At 41.8% G+C, this 13,458-nt stretch overlaps 1 protein-coding gene across 7 annotated transcripts in view; it reads left to right on the forward strand.

Moving 5' to 3' along the window:
• The window catches only part of PPP2R1B (protein phosphatase 2 scaffold subunit Abeta), a 71,702-nt gene that overhangs the window by 10,511 nt on the left and 47,733 nt on the right, over positions 1 to 13,458 (forward strand). For 5 of the 7 annotated variants that reach the window (XM_072729831.1, XM_072729834.1, XM_072729833.1 and 2 more), the window contains 7 exons: positions 34 to 104; positions 666 to 800; positions 1,290 to 1,463; positions 4,346 to 4,406; positions 8,633 to 8,787; positions 9,879 to 10,021; positions 10,396 to 10,487. In XM_072729831.1, the coding sequence (XP_072585932.1) occupies positions 34 to 104; positions 666 to 800; positions 1,290 to 1,463; positions 4,346 to 4,406; positions 8,633 to 8,787; positions 9,879 to 10,021; positions 10,396 to 10,487 (831 nt within the window). Of the gene's footprint in view, positions 1 to 33; positions 105 to 665; positions 801 to 1,289; positions 1,464 to 4,345; positions 4,407 to 8,632; positions 8,788 to 9,878; positions 10,022 to 10,395; positions 10,488 to 10,913; positions 13,172 to 13,458 lie in introns of those variants that run through there. The other 2 variants (XM_026006814.2, XM_072729836.1) reach the window with 1 other exon arrangement.

The raw sequence follows: 13,458 nt of genomic DNA on the forward strand, positions 1-13,458 counted from the left end.
TAAGCATCAGTTTTTTCTATTTCTCTCTTGCAGAACTTTGTGAGAACTTGCCCACTGAAGGTAGAGAGACCATAATTATGAATCAAATTCTGCCCTATATAAAGGTAAACCTAACTAGGTTATTTTTTTGTTTCACCCGGCCCTGTATGTTACAAGGTAAACTTTACCTCAGTTTTTTGTTTCTTTGTTTTACCTTAAAGTTCTTTGAGTTTTTTTTAAATTTTTTTAAATTTTTTATTTATTTACCTATGATAGTCACAGAGAGAGATAGAGAGGCAGAGACATAGGCAGAGGGAGAAGCAGGCTCCATGCACCGGGAGCCAGACGTGGGATTCGATCCCGGGTCTCCAGGATCGCGCCCTGGGCCAAAGGCAGGCGCTAAACCGCTGCGCCACCCAGGGATCCCAGTTCTTTGAGTTTGAGGGTGGATAAGGAATGATTGGGACAGTTACGTTCATGTGACACTGCTCCTTGTTACTTGTGTTTGTGATTGCAAAATGCTTTCTGGTGCGTAGGTTTCCATTGTCTTAACAGATGGCCTTAGGAAATTGATCAACTAATCAATATTGAAATAGTGCTGTCTCTTTAAATTCTTTTGGAGAGGGTATGGAAGTTTCTGTTGTCTTGCCAAAAAAGAAAGGCTTTTAATTTTGATTTTATTTTAGGAATTAGTATCTGATACAAATCAACACGTCAAATCAGCTCTAGCTTCTGTAATTATGGGATTGTCTACCATTTTGGGCAAAGAGAATACCATTGAACATCTTCTACCTCTCTTTTTAGCTCAGTTAAAGGATGAGGTGAGTCTGGCTAAAAATTCCATTGCCTTTGATAGTCAGTGATTTGGTTTGGTTTTGGTTTGGGGTTTCACTAAAATAGAACCCGAAGCAGGGATGAAAGGATAAAAAAAGGTAGCTTATTTTAAACCAGTGACAATTCCTGTGTTTGGGTTTGGAGTTACAAGTTTTGCAGAAAATGAGCACAGGGAGCCATTGATGCAGACCTGAAAATGTCTTTGTATCCTCTCTGCATAATATGCACTGGTGTCTTCTCTTTAAAGCTAATGTATCTTTGTTTTAGATGTTTTTAATTTAAGTTTAAAGGTAGCATCAAAATTGTAATGGTGGCTAACATTTATTGAGTAATCCTGTCTGTTAGGCATGATCATAAAGGCTTTACCTGTATTATTACATGTAATCCTCAAGGCAGTTTTTACGTCCTCAGTAGGAGAATATTAGGCAGAGAACTTGATTCTTACAAGTGTTCTTTTGGGGCTCGTGTATTTGCAGTGTCCAGAAGTTCGTTTGAATATCATCTCTAATTTGGATTGTGTAAATGAAGTGATTGGGATCCGTCAACTTTCTCAGTCTCTCCTTCCTGCCATAGTGGAGCTGGCTGAAGATGCCAAGTGGAGAGTCAGGCTGGCCATCATTGAGTATATGCCACTGCTGGCGGGCCAGCTGGTGAGTATGTGTGCTCCATAAAGTGAACGGTAGCCTCAGATAGTGGAGCGGATTGACCGTCATACATAGGAGGCACACAGAGCTCATAGGATTATGTTCACTTAGATGCATGAAAATGTGGTCTGACCTAGTTGGCTGTAGAATGGTTTTTATTTTCATTAGTGCGTTAACTTCTAACAAAAAGATGTTATAGAAACACATTTCGCCTTATCACCACCTAAAAGCAAAGCCATAGTAGAATATAATCAGTTTCTTTCTTTCTTTTTTTAAAAAAGATTTATTTATCTACTCATGAGAGACACAAAAAGAGAGAGGCAGAGACACAGGCAGAGGGAGAAGCAGGCTTCTCGTAGGGAGCCCGATGTGGGACTCGATCCCGGATTCCGGGATTACACCCTCAGCCAAAGGCAGACGTTCAACTGCTGAGCCACCCAGGCATCCCTATAATCAGTTTCTTAATAAAAAAATAACATAGTAAAAAAAAAAAAAAAACATAGTATGATATTTAGTGTCTCTAAAACTTTGATTTTTGCACAGGGCAGCTGTTTGCCTATATTCTGAGCAAAATGCCCCTGAAGACCCCTTTTCCTACATTCTGGTTAAAGGAAGTTGAGACCTCATCACATAGGAAAGGAGTTTGAAGTCCGGAGGCCAGAGAGCACAGTAACACACCATGCGTTACTATTTTAAGTTTCATGGTTAGTTTTACTCGAACTGATCATCAGATTAATTAGAATTTCAGTGCTGGGTTTTACAGCCACATCCTTTCCTTTCTCTTTTATTAAGTGCCCTAGATAGTGTTAGGTGTGATATGCCTTTCCTCTGCTGGTAGCACATGCTACAGTGTATTGGAACGGTCTGTGAAAATCTAGCTGGGGAGATGACAAGTGATCTCTTCTCGGGCAGCGGCTGTGTTGAGTGTTTCACTTGCAGTGCTTGCCAGAACCTGGCAGGAATTAGGCACGTAACATTTGTTCAGTGTCGAAGGAATAAATACGTGAATATTTTTTGAGAAAGCTCCTACACTTCATTAGTTTATAGCTAACCTTCTGTGATTTGTGTCCACTCTCACCCTCCTTCCATGACTTTTTTTTTTTAAGATTTTATTTATTTATTCATGACAGACACAGAGAGAGAGGCAGAGACACAGGCAGAGGGAGAAGCAGGCTCCATACAAGGAGCCCTATGCGGGACTCCAGGATCACACCCTGGGCCGAAGGCAGGCGCTAAACTGCTGAGCCACCCAGGGATTCCCCCTTCCATGACTTTTGGATCACAGCATGTGGGACTAATTTTTTCTTCTTGGACCACTGAATCTGTATTGCTTATTTGGGCATATTTAATTTATGAAGTATGCCCTTGCGTGTCTGTGGCATTATGTTTTGTAAAATTCAAAGCAGATGCCAGAGTATCAGTGAATAGCTAGCAGGGTCAGGTGAAGTCACCTTGTCATGGGTTTGTCCTCTGTCACTCCCAAGTGCTGACGATCATCTTCTCTTCTTCCCTGGTGACTGACCTGCATCTCCTCTCCAGAGTGGAAAGCAGGAGCGCCTGACTGGTTTGCTAAAAACTGAAACAGCTGTCTACAAGGGAGGGGCAGTTTTAGTATCATTTCTTTTAACCTCTGCTCCCTTAGACCTGGGCCGTTGGCAAAGGTCAGCTCTGTGGTGGAGGGAGTATGGAAGCAAGGCAGGTGGTGATTGCGTTTAGCCGACTCCTACCTGTCTGGCAGGGGGTGGCACACATTAATCGTGAGCGTTTTGTTCAGTATCTTTAACATCCTGGTTGAAGTATATTTTATCCTTATTTTTCTCCTTATCTGTAAAAATTTTTGTATCAGGTAGTTAGTTTATAAAATTCTTTCAAGAACTTATGTATGGCCTGCCTGGTGGACCATGATGAGTAAATGTAAAGTTGAGCCACATGAATTGGGAGATAAAAGTGAATTAAGACTTCAGAAAAATCCATAACCTGAAATGAAAAGGAAGTTTTTGAAGGCTGACGTAGTAATCCTGTGTATGCTAAAACCTATTCATAATCTGTTACCATAAAGCTGTTTCCTTAGGTCATTATTTTCAAAGACACTTGGTATGACATGTCTTCATTTAAAATACTCACTGGTTAGTAACGCCTTAGCCTCCAAAGAAATAAAACCACTGTCAGGACAGGTAGACCCCACAGAGGAGGCACTAGATACCCCAGCACTGTTCCCACCTGCAGTAGAAGCCCTCCCAGAGGCAGGTGTGTGTAAAACCGCCTGTACTGGGGTGGCTGCCTGTTGCCAGGAGGAGCAGAACTGGGAAGGTCAGTATGGTTCCACCTGTGACTCTGCTGAGGCCACTTTCCCTGGAGTCTTGTGCCTGCTTTATTCTCTGTCCTCTGCTTCCTCCCATCATCGCAGACGTTCTCTAATTGTGAGTCTCTCTGTTTCTTCTTCTCACTTCCTTCATCCGTAAGGGTTTATTATGATATTCACCACAAAGGGAAAAAATTGAGAACTATTATTATTGACAGATACTTTCCTGGGTTAATTCATTTTTACAAATAATCTAGATACTGCTTGGGAAACTGTCCATAGTGTGTTCCTTCCAGCTCATCTGCGCTGTTGTATCTGGCACCTGGTCCTCCTCTTCTCTCCCACTTAGCAGGGCTTGGGCCATCTCGCTTAGGCTTTTCTTTGTTTATGATCACTGTCTAATAAAATAGACTTAACAGTTTGTAAATCAGATTCAATGCTGTTCCTTTTCTGGCTAGTTTGTGCATTCAGCTTATTTGGAAACATGTTTTTTTTAGCTTTCAGGCCATTTTGATGTAATGTAAATAGACCTTCTTGATTTCTGACCTTTGGAGATATGTATTAATGGGATCTTCTGTGTCTATAGGGTGTGGAGTTCTTTGACGAAAAGCTGAATTCTTTATGTATGGCCTGGCTTGTGGACCATGGTGAGTAAGTTAAACAGATTAATATAGAAGGCCCATGTTTTTGCATACATCCATTTTGTTCATATATTTCCTTTTTAAAATGGAATCCTAATCTGACCAGACGTTTTGCCTTACCAATGTAGGGATGAAGAAAGGCTTTGATGAAAGTCTACTTAGCTTCCTTTGAACACAAGTTTGACATTGCTATTTTCTACCAATTTTTTTAATCTTAAATTTTATTTTCTTCATTAAACAATTTCTGCCCTGTTTCTTAGCCATTCTATTATGTTATTTTCAGACTTTTTTAATATATACACTCCTGCCTTATCCCACAGTCTTCTGCTCGACCATGGCACTGGAGTTTTTTAGTCATCATAGACTGGGCTAGATAGGGATTGGCATCTGGTCAGAGGTGGGGTGAAGTCTCTATTTGGCCTCTTTGAGGTGACTTAGAGAGGGAGGTGTACAGTGGTGCAGTAAAGGAGTCTAGGGGTAGGAGATGCCAGCTATTGCTGAGGACAAAGGGGGCCCAGATTTCTGGTTTTGGTGAAAGGCAGGCTAATTGTACCCTGGCTGCTGCTGAGGCCTCAGGCTCAGGCAGGGTCGGGTGCAACACCTGTTTTAGAAAATATGTTTTAAAATAATTTCTCTTCTTTTTATATTTATGACATAATTTAACAATCACAGAATCCTTCTCTTCTAGTGCCACAAACTGTTAGTGAGAGCTGCTTATCAAGATAGACGAGGCAATGGATGTTTTCTGTATAACCACCTTACATGTTAACTTGTTAGCAGCTAACTTTTTGCCAAGGTCTCAGGTCTGCGTATCTCCTCCTGTCTGCCAGGCAGTGATGGGTGGGAGGGTGGGGTGCCCTCTGTACCAGCGAGATTCACTGCCCAGGCCCTGTGTCCAGGCCTGGCAACTTCAGTGTGGTCTGACAGCTGTTCACATGAGGCCCTGGGGGCTTACAGTGTCCTGGGTGAGCTTTGGTTCCATATTTTGGTGCATCTGCTGGGCATCCTGTTTCAGTTCCACAACCCTTATATAGACTTGATGTGTTGAAAGTATCTCTGTTCACTGGCTATGCTTACACCTGGATATTTGGGAGGAGTGGGATACTTGTGTCTGCTTGTACACCGAGGTGGTTTCATTAAGGGCATTTTTGGGTCATGTGGAAGATCATGAGGTTAAGACAGTGAGGAGGAAAGTGTGAAAGAGAAATGTGCAAATCTTGTAAAAGCATATATATGCAGGTAATTTCAGTGTTTTCAAAAAAGATGTGAGGACTTTTTTCATGTCCTCTAAAGAAGTTACCTTTTTATGGCCATTTTTTTTTTCTTTTATTTTTTTCTTTTTTATTTTTTTTTCATTTTTTTTTCTTTTAAATGAAAGTTAGGTTTAGTAAATCACAGGAAAGAAATTTCTTTTCTTTAGGGAAAATAATGTTTATGTTATTTCTGATACATATTTAACATTAGTGGGAAGGATACATCCCAGTGGGTCATTCTATGTATTATTATTATTATTATTATTATTTTGAAAGCTTGCATTTTGGATAAATTCTGAGGAACTTTTAAAGTCCTAATGTTCCACAAAGAATTGAGTTCCTGACATCCTTTCTATGTAAGATTGCTCTGTCTGTAGGAGTCAGTTACTCCTTCCTCACTTTGTAGATGTTTTCCCTCCAGTTTGGGAGTAAGAGACCCTTGTTCTTTTTCCTGCAGCAGCACGCTAGCATAACTTAATTGGTGTTTCCACATTCTTTGAATCAGTGAATTGCCAGCTGTGAAATTATTCTGTATTTAATTAATCATATGGGTTTTTTGTTGTTGTCTTTGTTTTGCATCGTAGATAACTACTTTGTAGTGATCACTGATCAGTTAACATTTTTGAAACTTTTTTTCCTGGTTACTAAACTACTAAAAGAATATCATGGGGACACCTGGGTGGCTCAGCGGTTGAGCGTCTGCTTTCAGCTCAGGGCGTGATTCCGGAGTCCCAGGATCGAGTCCCGTATCGGCCTCCCTACAATGGAGCCTGCTCCTCCCTCTGCCTGTGTCTCTGCCTCTCTCTGTATCTCTCATGAATAAATAAAATCTTTAAAAATAAAAAATAGAGAATATTGTGAAAAATCTGGAGTAGTATAAGGAAGAAAGTGCCACCTCTTTTTCTGAGGTTGAGTGGACAGTATTTAGGAATTTAGAAGGGGAATTTATCTCTTCTAGGAGAAAGGATAAAGAATCAGAGTGAGCATATGGAGTGTGTTAGGCATTCAGAGGAACCTTGCGAGTCCATCAGACCTTGAGAGGATAGGGAGAGAGACAAAACAAGAGGAGAAAATAGGCCAAGCTCTGGAATGGTTGGCATTCGTTTGGCACAAAATTGAGAGGAGTCAAGAACATAGTAGGCATCTGGCCAAGTACAGTTGAGTACAGCTGAGGTCTGGGCCAAGGCAGAGCACATGTGTGGTCTCTGGTTACTCTGGCATTGAGATCCCTTCCTATGGTCATGGCATTGAGGTGAGAAAAATCTCTAGCAAATTAAAAACCAGAATTAGACAAGACACAGATGCTTTAGGAAGCCTCACCCTACGGGAGGAGCTGGAAGGGGACTGTGCCAAAGACCAAGACCCTGAAGGTAAAGGGAGGGGATTAGTGTGGTGGGTAAAGCAGTTGACTCGTCTGCTCTGTGGGGAGCGCTTCTGCTATCACTGACAGGTTGCTTCTCCCATAGACGTTGGTCAGGTTTCATGTCAGTAATAAATTATGTAGTTCCTCGGCTATGCTGCCTTTCTTATTCTTAGCAGTGGCATTGCCCAAAAGGATCTGTGGACTGGGGAGAGTAGATATTTCCTGCCTGGAAGCCTTCTATAAATTGTCCAGGATGAGGACTGCAGCTTGGATAGCTCTCCTTGTCCATCCTATTACCTGGAAGGGTGGCCTACCTGGAGAGGGAAGTAGAAACAGGAATCAGCACCCACTGCCCTGGATTTGTTATCCAAGCCCAAGGTTTGAGTCTTACAGGACCTGGGAAAGGAAGCTGCAGCGGGCCTGACTGTTGCTGCTGTGTACCCCAGTGCGTTGTTGAGAAAATAGTAGCTCGGGCTTTCATTATCTAGATTTATGATATCCTTGATAAATCTTACAGGGAATTGCTAGATGTTAAAGCGCACACATTTATTCACAGATGATACTTGACATGTTTCCACATAAACCTTTTAAGGGAAAAGAGGCGAATGGTTCTGAGGTTTTTATTTGCTGACGTGCAGGTGACCACAGTGGCTTCTGTGTGACCTCCCTGCTGGCTTTCTCTCCTCTGATGTTCTTGCTGCTGCTGGAATAATCTTGCTTAAATACCACATTGGTCATCGGGTCACAATTCTGCTTTAAAAACTCATTGTTTTTCTTACAAACTCTAAATTTAGCTTCCACAGTGCTCTGTTCCGAGTCCCCTGACTGTCCAGCCTCGCAGCCTTGCTTACTACAGCTTTCCCTCGTGCCCTGCTCCATGTGTGTCTGTCCTCTCCAAGAATACCTCCCCTCTTTCCTCCACTTATACAAATTCTCCTTAATGTCCAAGGCCCAGAGCAAGGCGTCTCTTTCCTGAAGCTTCCTGGACCCCTCTGTTCTCTCTTCTCTGAACTCCTCCGGCCCTCATGATCTTTGTACATATGCTTCATGCTGATCACTCTGATCCATGTGACTCCTCGAAAGGCATTAGCTTTCTCTCCTCTGAGAGTGTGTGGGGGGTATCTTCTGTATTATTCCTGTAATGCCTGGCACCTTGTAGACACTCAGTATTTGTTAACTAGTGTTGCCTCTAATGAGCTCCTGAGCTCCTTTTCCTTGGACATAGACATTTTTATTTTTCTTTCTTTCTTTCTTTTTTTTTTTTTTTAAAGATTTTATTTATTCATGAGAGACACAGAGAAGAGAGGCAGAGGGAGAAGCAGGTTCCCTATGGGGAGCCTGATGCGGAACTCGATCCCAGGACCCTGATCACAACCTGAGCCAAATGTCAACTACTGAACCACCCAGGCACCCTGAACATAGACATTTTTAAACTATGAAAGACCAAATCAGTATATTAGGAGTTCTATCTGAGCACGTTTGCCATTGTAGTAAGAGTAAATTTGGGGTGTTTGTGGAGAGCATTTTGGGGCCCCCTTCGATGATAATGTCAGTAAAATAGGTTATGCTTATGATGTGAGCAGCATGACCATGTGCTCTATCACCTCTTCTGCCAGTGTACGCCATCCGGGAAGCTGCCACCAACAACCTCATGAAACTTGTTCAGAAGTTTGGTACAGAGTGGGCCCAGAATACCATCGTTCCCAAAGTGCTAGTAATGGCAAATGATCCTAATTACTTGCACAGAATGACCACTTTATTCTGCATTAATGTAAGTATTACACATCTTTTACTGCTAAGCTCTACTGCTACAGGAGTTATTTGGGGCTGTATTTCTGAAATCTGAATCTGTTGTGTTCTGTTTGAAACCTGTTTCTTATACTGATTAATTCAGTTAGTTGATGGGAGAAAATGTCAGTTTTTAAATTCATGTTAAAAGCAGTAGTTAAAAAAAATTCATAAATAAATAAGTAAGTAAGTAAGTAAGTAAATAAATAAATAAATAAATAAATAAATAAATAAATAAATAAATAAAAGCAGTAGTTAAGGGTGCCTGGGTGGCTCGGTGGTTGAGCATCTGCCTTTGGCTCAGGTTACGATCCTGGAGTCCTGGGATCTTGTCCCACATCGGGCTCCCTGCATGGAGCCTGCTTCTCCCTCTCCCTGTGTGTATGGCTTTTTCTCTGTGTGTCTCGTGAATAAATAAATCTTTAAAAGAAGAGGGAGGGGATCCCTGGGTGGCGCAGCAGTTTAGCACCTGCCTTTGGCCTAGGGCACGATCCCGGAGACCCGGGATCGAGTCCCACGTCGGGCTCCCGGTGCATGGAGCCTGCTTCTCCCTCTGCCTGTGTCTCTGCCTCTCTCTCTCTCTCTCACTGTGTGCCTATCATGAATAAATAAAATAAAAAAAAAAATTTAAAAAAAGAGAGAAAAAAGCAGTAGTCAAATCAGTGGTGAATTCTGGTTTAATTCTTTAAATGTTACCTTGTATCCCTCATTCAGATGCTCAGACTAGAAACATTTACCTGTTGGTCACTTACTTTCTTTTTAAGTTACTCATTTGGCTTTTTGGGTTTGGAGATATTTAAAAACATGAAAGTGTTTTAGGAGCATCTGGGTGGCTCTGTTGGTTAAGTGTCTAACTTTCAGTTTCAGCTCAGGTCATGATCTTGGGACCGGGGGATCGAGCCTCGAGTTGGGCTCTGTACTCAGCCAGGAGTCTGCTTGAGATCCTCTTTGCTTCTCCCCCTTTCCCTCTCCCCATGCATGCTCGCACTCTCTCTCTCTTTCAAATAAATAAATCTTTAACAAAAAACGAAACCTGAAAGTGTTTTAAATGTGCTGTCTTAATTCTTTTCCAAGGCGCTGTCTGAAGCCTGCGGGCAGGAAATCACCACTAAGCAGATGTTGCCTATCGTGTTGAAAATGGCAGGAGACCAAGTAGCAAATGTCCGTTTCAATGTGGCCAAATCTCTTCAGAAAATTGGACCAATTCTAGATACTGAGTAAGATTTCAATATTAGTCTTATTTAAGAAGTAGATTTAAGTGTTTACCTTTTAAGTGGGGAGTAATAGCAGAGCCTAAGTTTAGTGATTTTTCACTTGACCTAAGGTAGGGGTTCGTGTAAAAGGAAGTAATTGGACAAGCATTTCTGAGGGTGTGACTGTCATTTGTGTCGAAGCTCTATGTGTAGATCATTGTCTGGAGCTAAGTCTCTTGAGGGTTTAGAATACTTAGTACTTGTCAGGTATATATTATAAACATTTACATTTTTTTTTTTTAATTTTAAACTTCATAAATGACCAGAGACTATATATACCCTATAGTATTTATCTGGCCCAGAGGATGCCTCTCACAGACAATATTGTTGGATTTTAGTGCTCTGCAGGAGGAAGTGAAGCCAGTGCTACAGAAGTTAGGTCAAGATGAGGACATGGATGTCAAATACTTTGCACAGGAAGCCATAAGTGGTAAGTCTTTCTGTGTTCTGTCCTGCCCTGGTTAGTGGGGTGTGAGCGAGTGAGGTGGGCAGGTGATGCATGTTTCGGAGCAGGGGTGGGGGGCTGCTAGGATGCCATGCCCCTCGGGGTGGAACCTTCCTGGCCCGCCATGAAGCAGGCCACTTTCTGAGTCGCAGTAGAGGGCTGGGTAGAAGTAGGACTCTTGCTGGTGGAAGAACAGTTTGTTGTTTGGATTTCAATGCGTGTTTAAAGTGTTTTTTTTTTTTTTCGTGTTTAAAGTTTTTAACTCGATGAACTTGGCAGAGTAAAGAAACTGACCGCAGTGAGAAGTTCAGAGTCTCATGCTCTTGCATCATTTATTGTCATACTAATATTCACGTAGACGGTTCATAAACTTTCTGTACCACTAACTTGATTTTGTTTGGAATTTTCCAGTGCTTGCGTTGGCATAATGAGGAACAGGAGGGAAAGGACTTTTACTAAATTCTTATCACAGAGTTCTAGTCCCTCTGTTCTTAAACTGGGTGGAGAAAAAGTGGAGAACCTTCAAGACCTCATCCAAGCAGATGGCAGCAGCTTACAAGAGATCAAATTTCAGTGACTTGATTCTTTCTAAAGATGAACTGGGATTTTTATTCGTCATCTTTTTTGGAATAATTATTTTTGAAGCATTTTACTGTTTGTGACCAGTTCCTGATACTTGGTACAGTCATTTCTTGATTGTCTTCCTCCTGATTCCCCTGGCACCGTGTGGGCTCCTGCATCTCACTGCTTCATCAGGCCCTGGCCACTTATTATTCCCACCAAGCTCGGGTGGGTTTGGACCCAGACAGGGAGTGGAGTGATTCTCTTGACGTTTACATATATTTGTGTGTCTCTCCATCATTCCAAAGTCAGTGTACATGGTTCAGAATAACTTATTTTATAAACACTCTATTTGGGAGACACATGGAGATGCATGTAGGGAAAGCCATATTTTCCTGGATCATGATGGTCTGCATTAGCATCTCACATGGAAGGGGGTGTAGAAGCTCAGGGTTCATGTATTGGATGTTTTGGTTTTTATTTGCTTGATTTTTACTGTAATCATGTCATTCAGAAACCTGGAGTACGGATGCATCTTGGTGCTCACATGTTGAAACTGACCTGGGCGCCAGTGGCGCAGCACCGTGAGTGCGTCCGAAACACTTCGCTCCCTCCTTCTCTCTGCTGAGAAACACAAAATGTAGTGCCTCCTAACATGCAGTAGTTTCATGGCTTCATCGTAAGATTACTGTTTGATGTTTCTGATGAGTAGAGAAAGTGCTGGTAGAGTATCCTGAGGATTTCCTGCTCTCTGCCTGGCTCTGTGTCCGGCGTGTTGACATCTGGTCCTTGGTGCTGTGGCTTCAGTACCAGTGTTCCAGAATCGGTGATGCTGGCCACCCACCATTTGCAGTGTTTGTGCTATGTCCACGGTAAAACCTCATTAATTCCTCCTGGAATTTAAGATAATGAGTTAAGCTGAAGGGTTTGCTGGAGCAAATTAACAGTATGTAAGGCAACCTGTTGTATCTGAACTACTGAAGCCATTTTAAACAGCACCCTTTTACCAGTTGTTACGCCAGTTACTGAGCACTCTTCAGTTGTATTAAAATACCTTCCTGGGGATTTCTACAGGCCACACCCTTTTAAAGATGTATTATACTCTATCTCTGAAATATATACGTATGTATTTCATAGAAAATATACATATTTTTTCTTTTAGATTTAATTATATTTTTCACCTACTCAAACTGGCCTTGTCCTAATGAAGTCTAATTAATGAGGTTTTATTGTAGCTTATTTTTTGCTCCTTGTATGTTGCTTTGTGGTTTCCTTGTTTCCATTTTGGTTTTTTAATTCATTCAGTGAGCCAGGGAGTCATGTTCTGTTTAACTTTGTACATGAAATTGTTACATGAAACCAAGTTTGACCAGATGTTTCCAGGTTTGTCTTACCTTAGAGAAACCGAACGTTTTAAATCACACATCATCTGCCTGCATTTGAAACTGCCAGCCAACCTTATAGGAAGTGTCTATTTTATTACTTTTTGGGCCAAGGATTAAATGTATTCCTACATTTTCATTTTAATATTATGCTATAAACATTTAATTTTAGTGTTGGGGTTCTTCTGTTTTTTACTATCTCTAGGTTATGGTCCACTTCAGTGAACTGCATATTTGAGAGACTATTGTCTTGATTCTTGAAACAAACTTGGACAACTGTTGCTTTACTCTTTGGTTGGAAATACCATTGGTTTTGGGATGGACTTTTAAATGTTCTTTAGACTTCAGATATACCCATTCGGAAGCCCTTAAGTGTTGGCCTCTCCTTCTAAGACTTTGGTGAAGAGGAGACAGGAGCCCTGGCTTTCTCAGACATGAGTCTGGGAGCTAAGGAGGCTCTTTTTGGGTGACCCTTTAGGGACTTCATTCACTCTTCGTATCTCAAGCAATAGGGAATCTGTTGTATTACTCAGGGGGAACTATTCTTGTCATATTAACCACGGATCCGTTTTCCTAACTTGATATCACTAGAGTGGTGGCTCCAAGAACTCTGTAAGGGCAGGGATTTTTGTCTCTTCTGTCTTCTGCTGTATTGCCAGCACCTAGACCAGTGTCTGGTGTACATAGTAGGTACTCAATAAAAATTTGTTTAACAAATCTCTAAAATCTGTCCCTCTGATGTGTTACATGCGGGAACAAGTCATCGAAGGTACCACACTACATCCCATTCTCCCTCAGCACAGCAGAAAGATTCTGCAGCCCTTAAGCTTTGGGTCATCCTTCTTCATGTCCCCTGCTCCGGCCACGGTTCTGTGGGGATTTACATGGCTGCCTGAGATGTACGTTGGCATCTGTTTGCTTGATGAGGAAAGTGAAGTGGAGACCTACATAGCAAGCTGATGCCAATAAAGAGGGCTCCTCAACCCTGGAATCCACCTTAGTGTTTCTTCCTA

This window comes from Vulpes vulpes, chromosome 12, assembly GCF_048418805.1.
Source record: "Vulpes vulpes isolate BD-2025 chromosome 12, VulVul3, whole genome shotgun sequence".
NCBI classification, from domain to species: Eukaryota; Metazoa; Chordata; class Mammalia; order Carnivora; family Canidae; genus Vulpes; species Vulpes vulpes.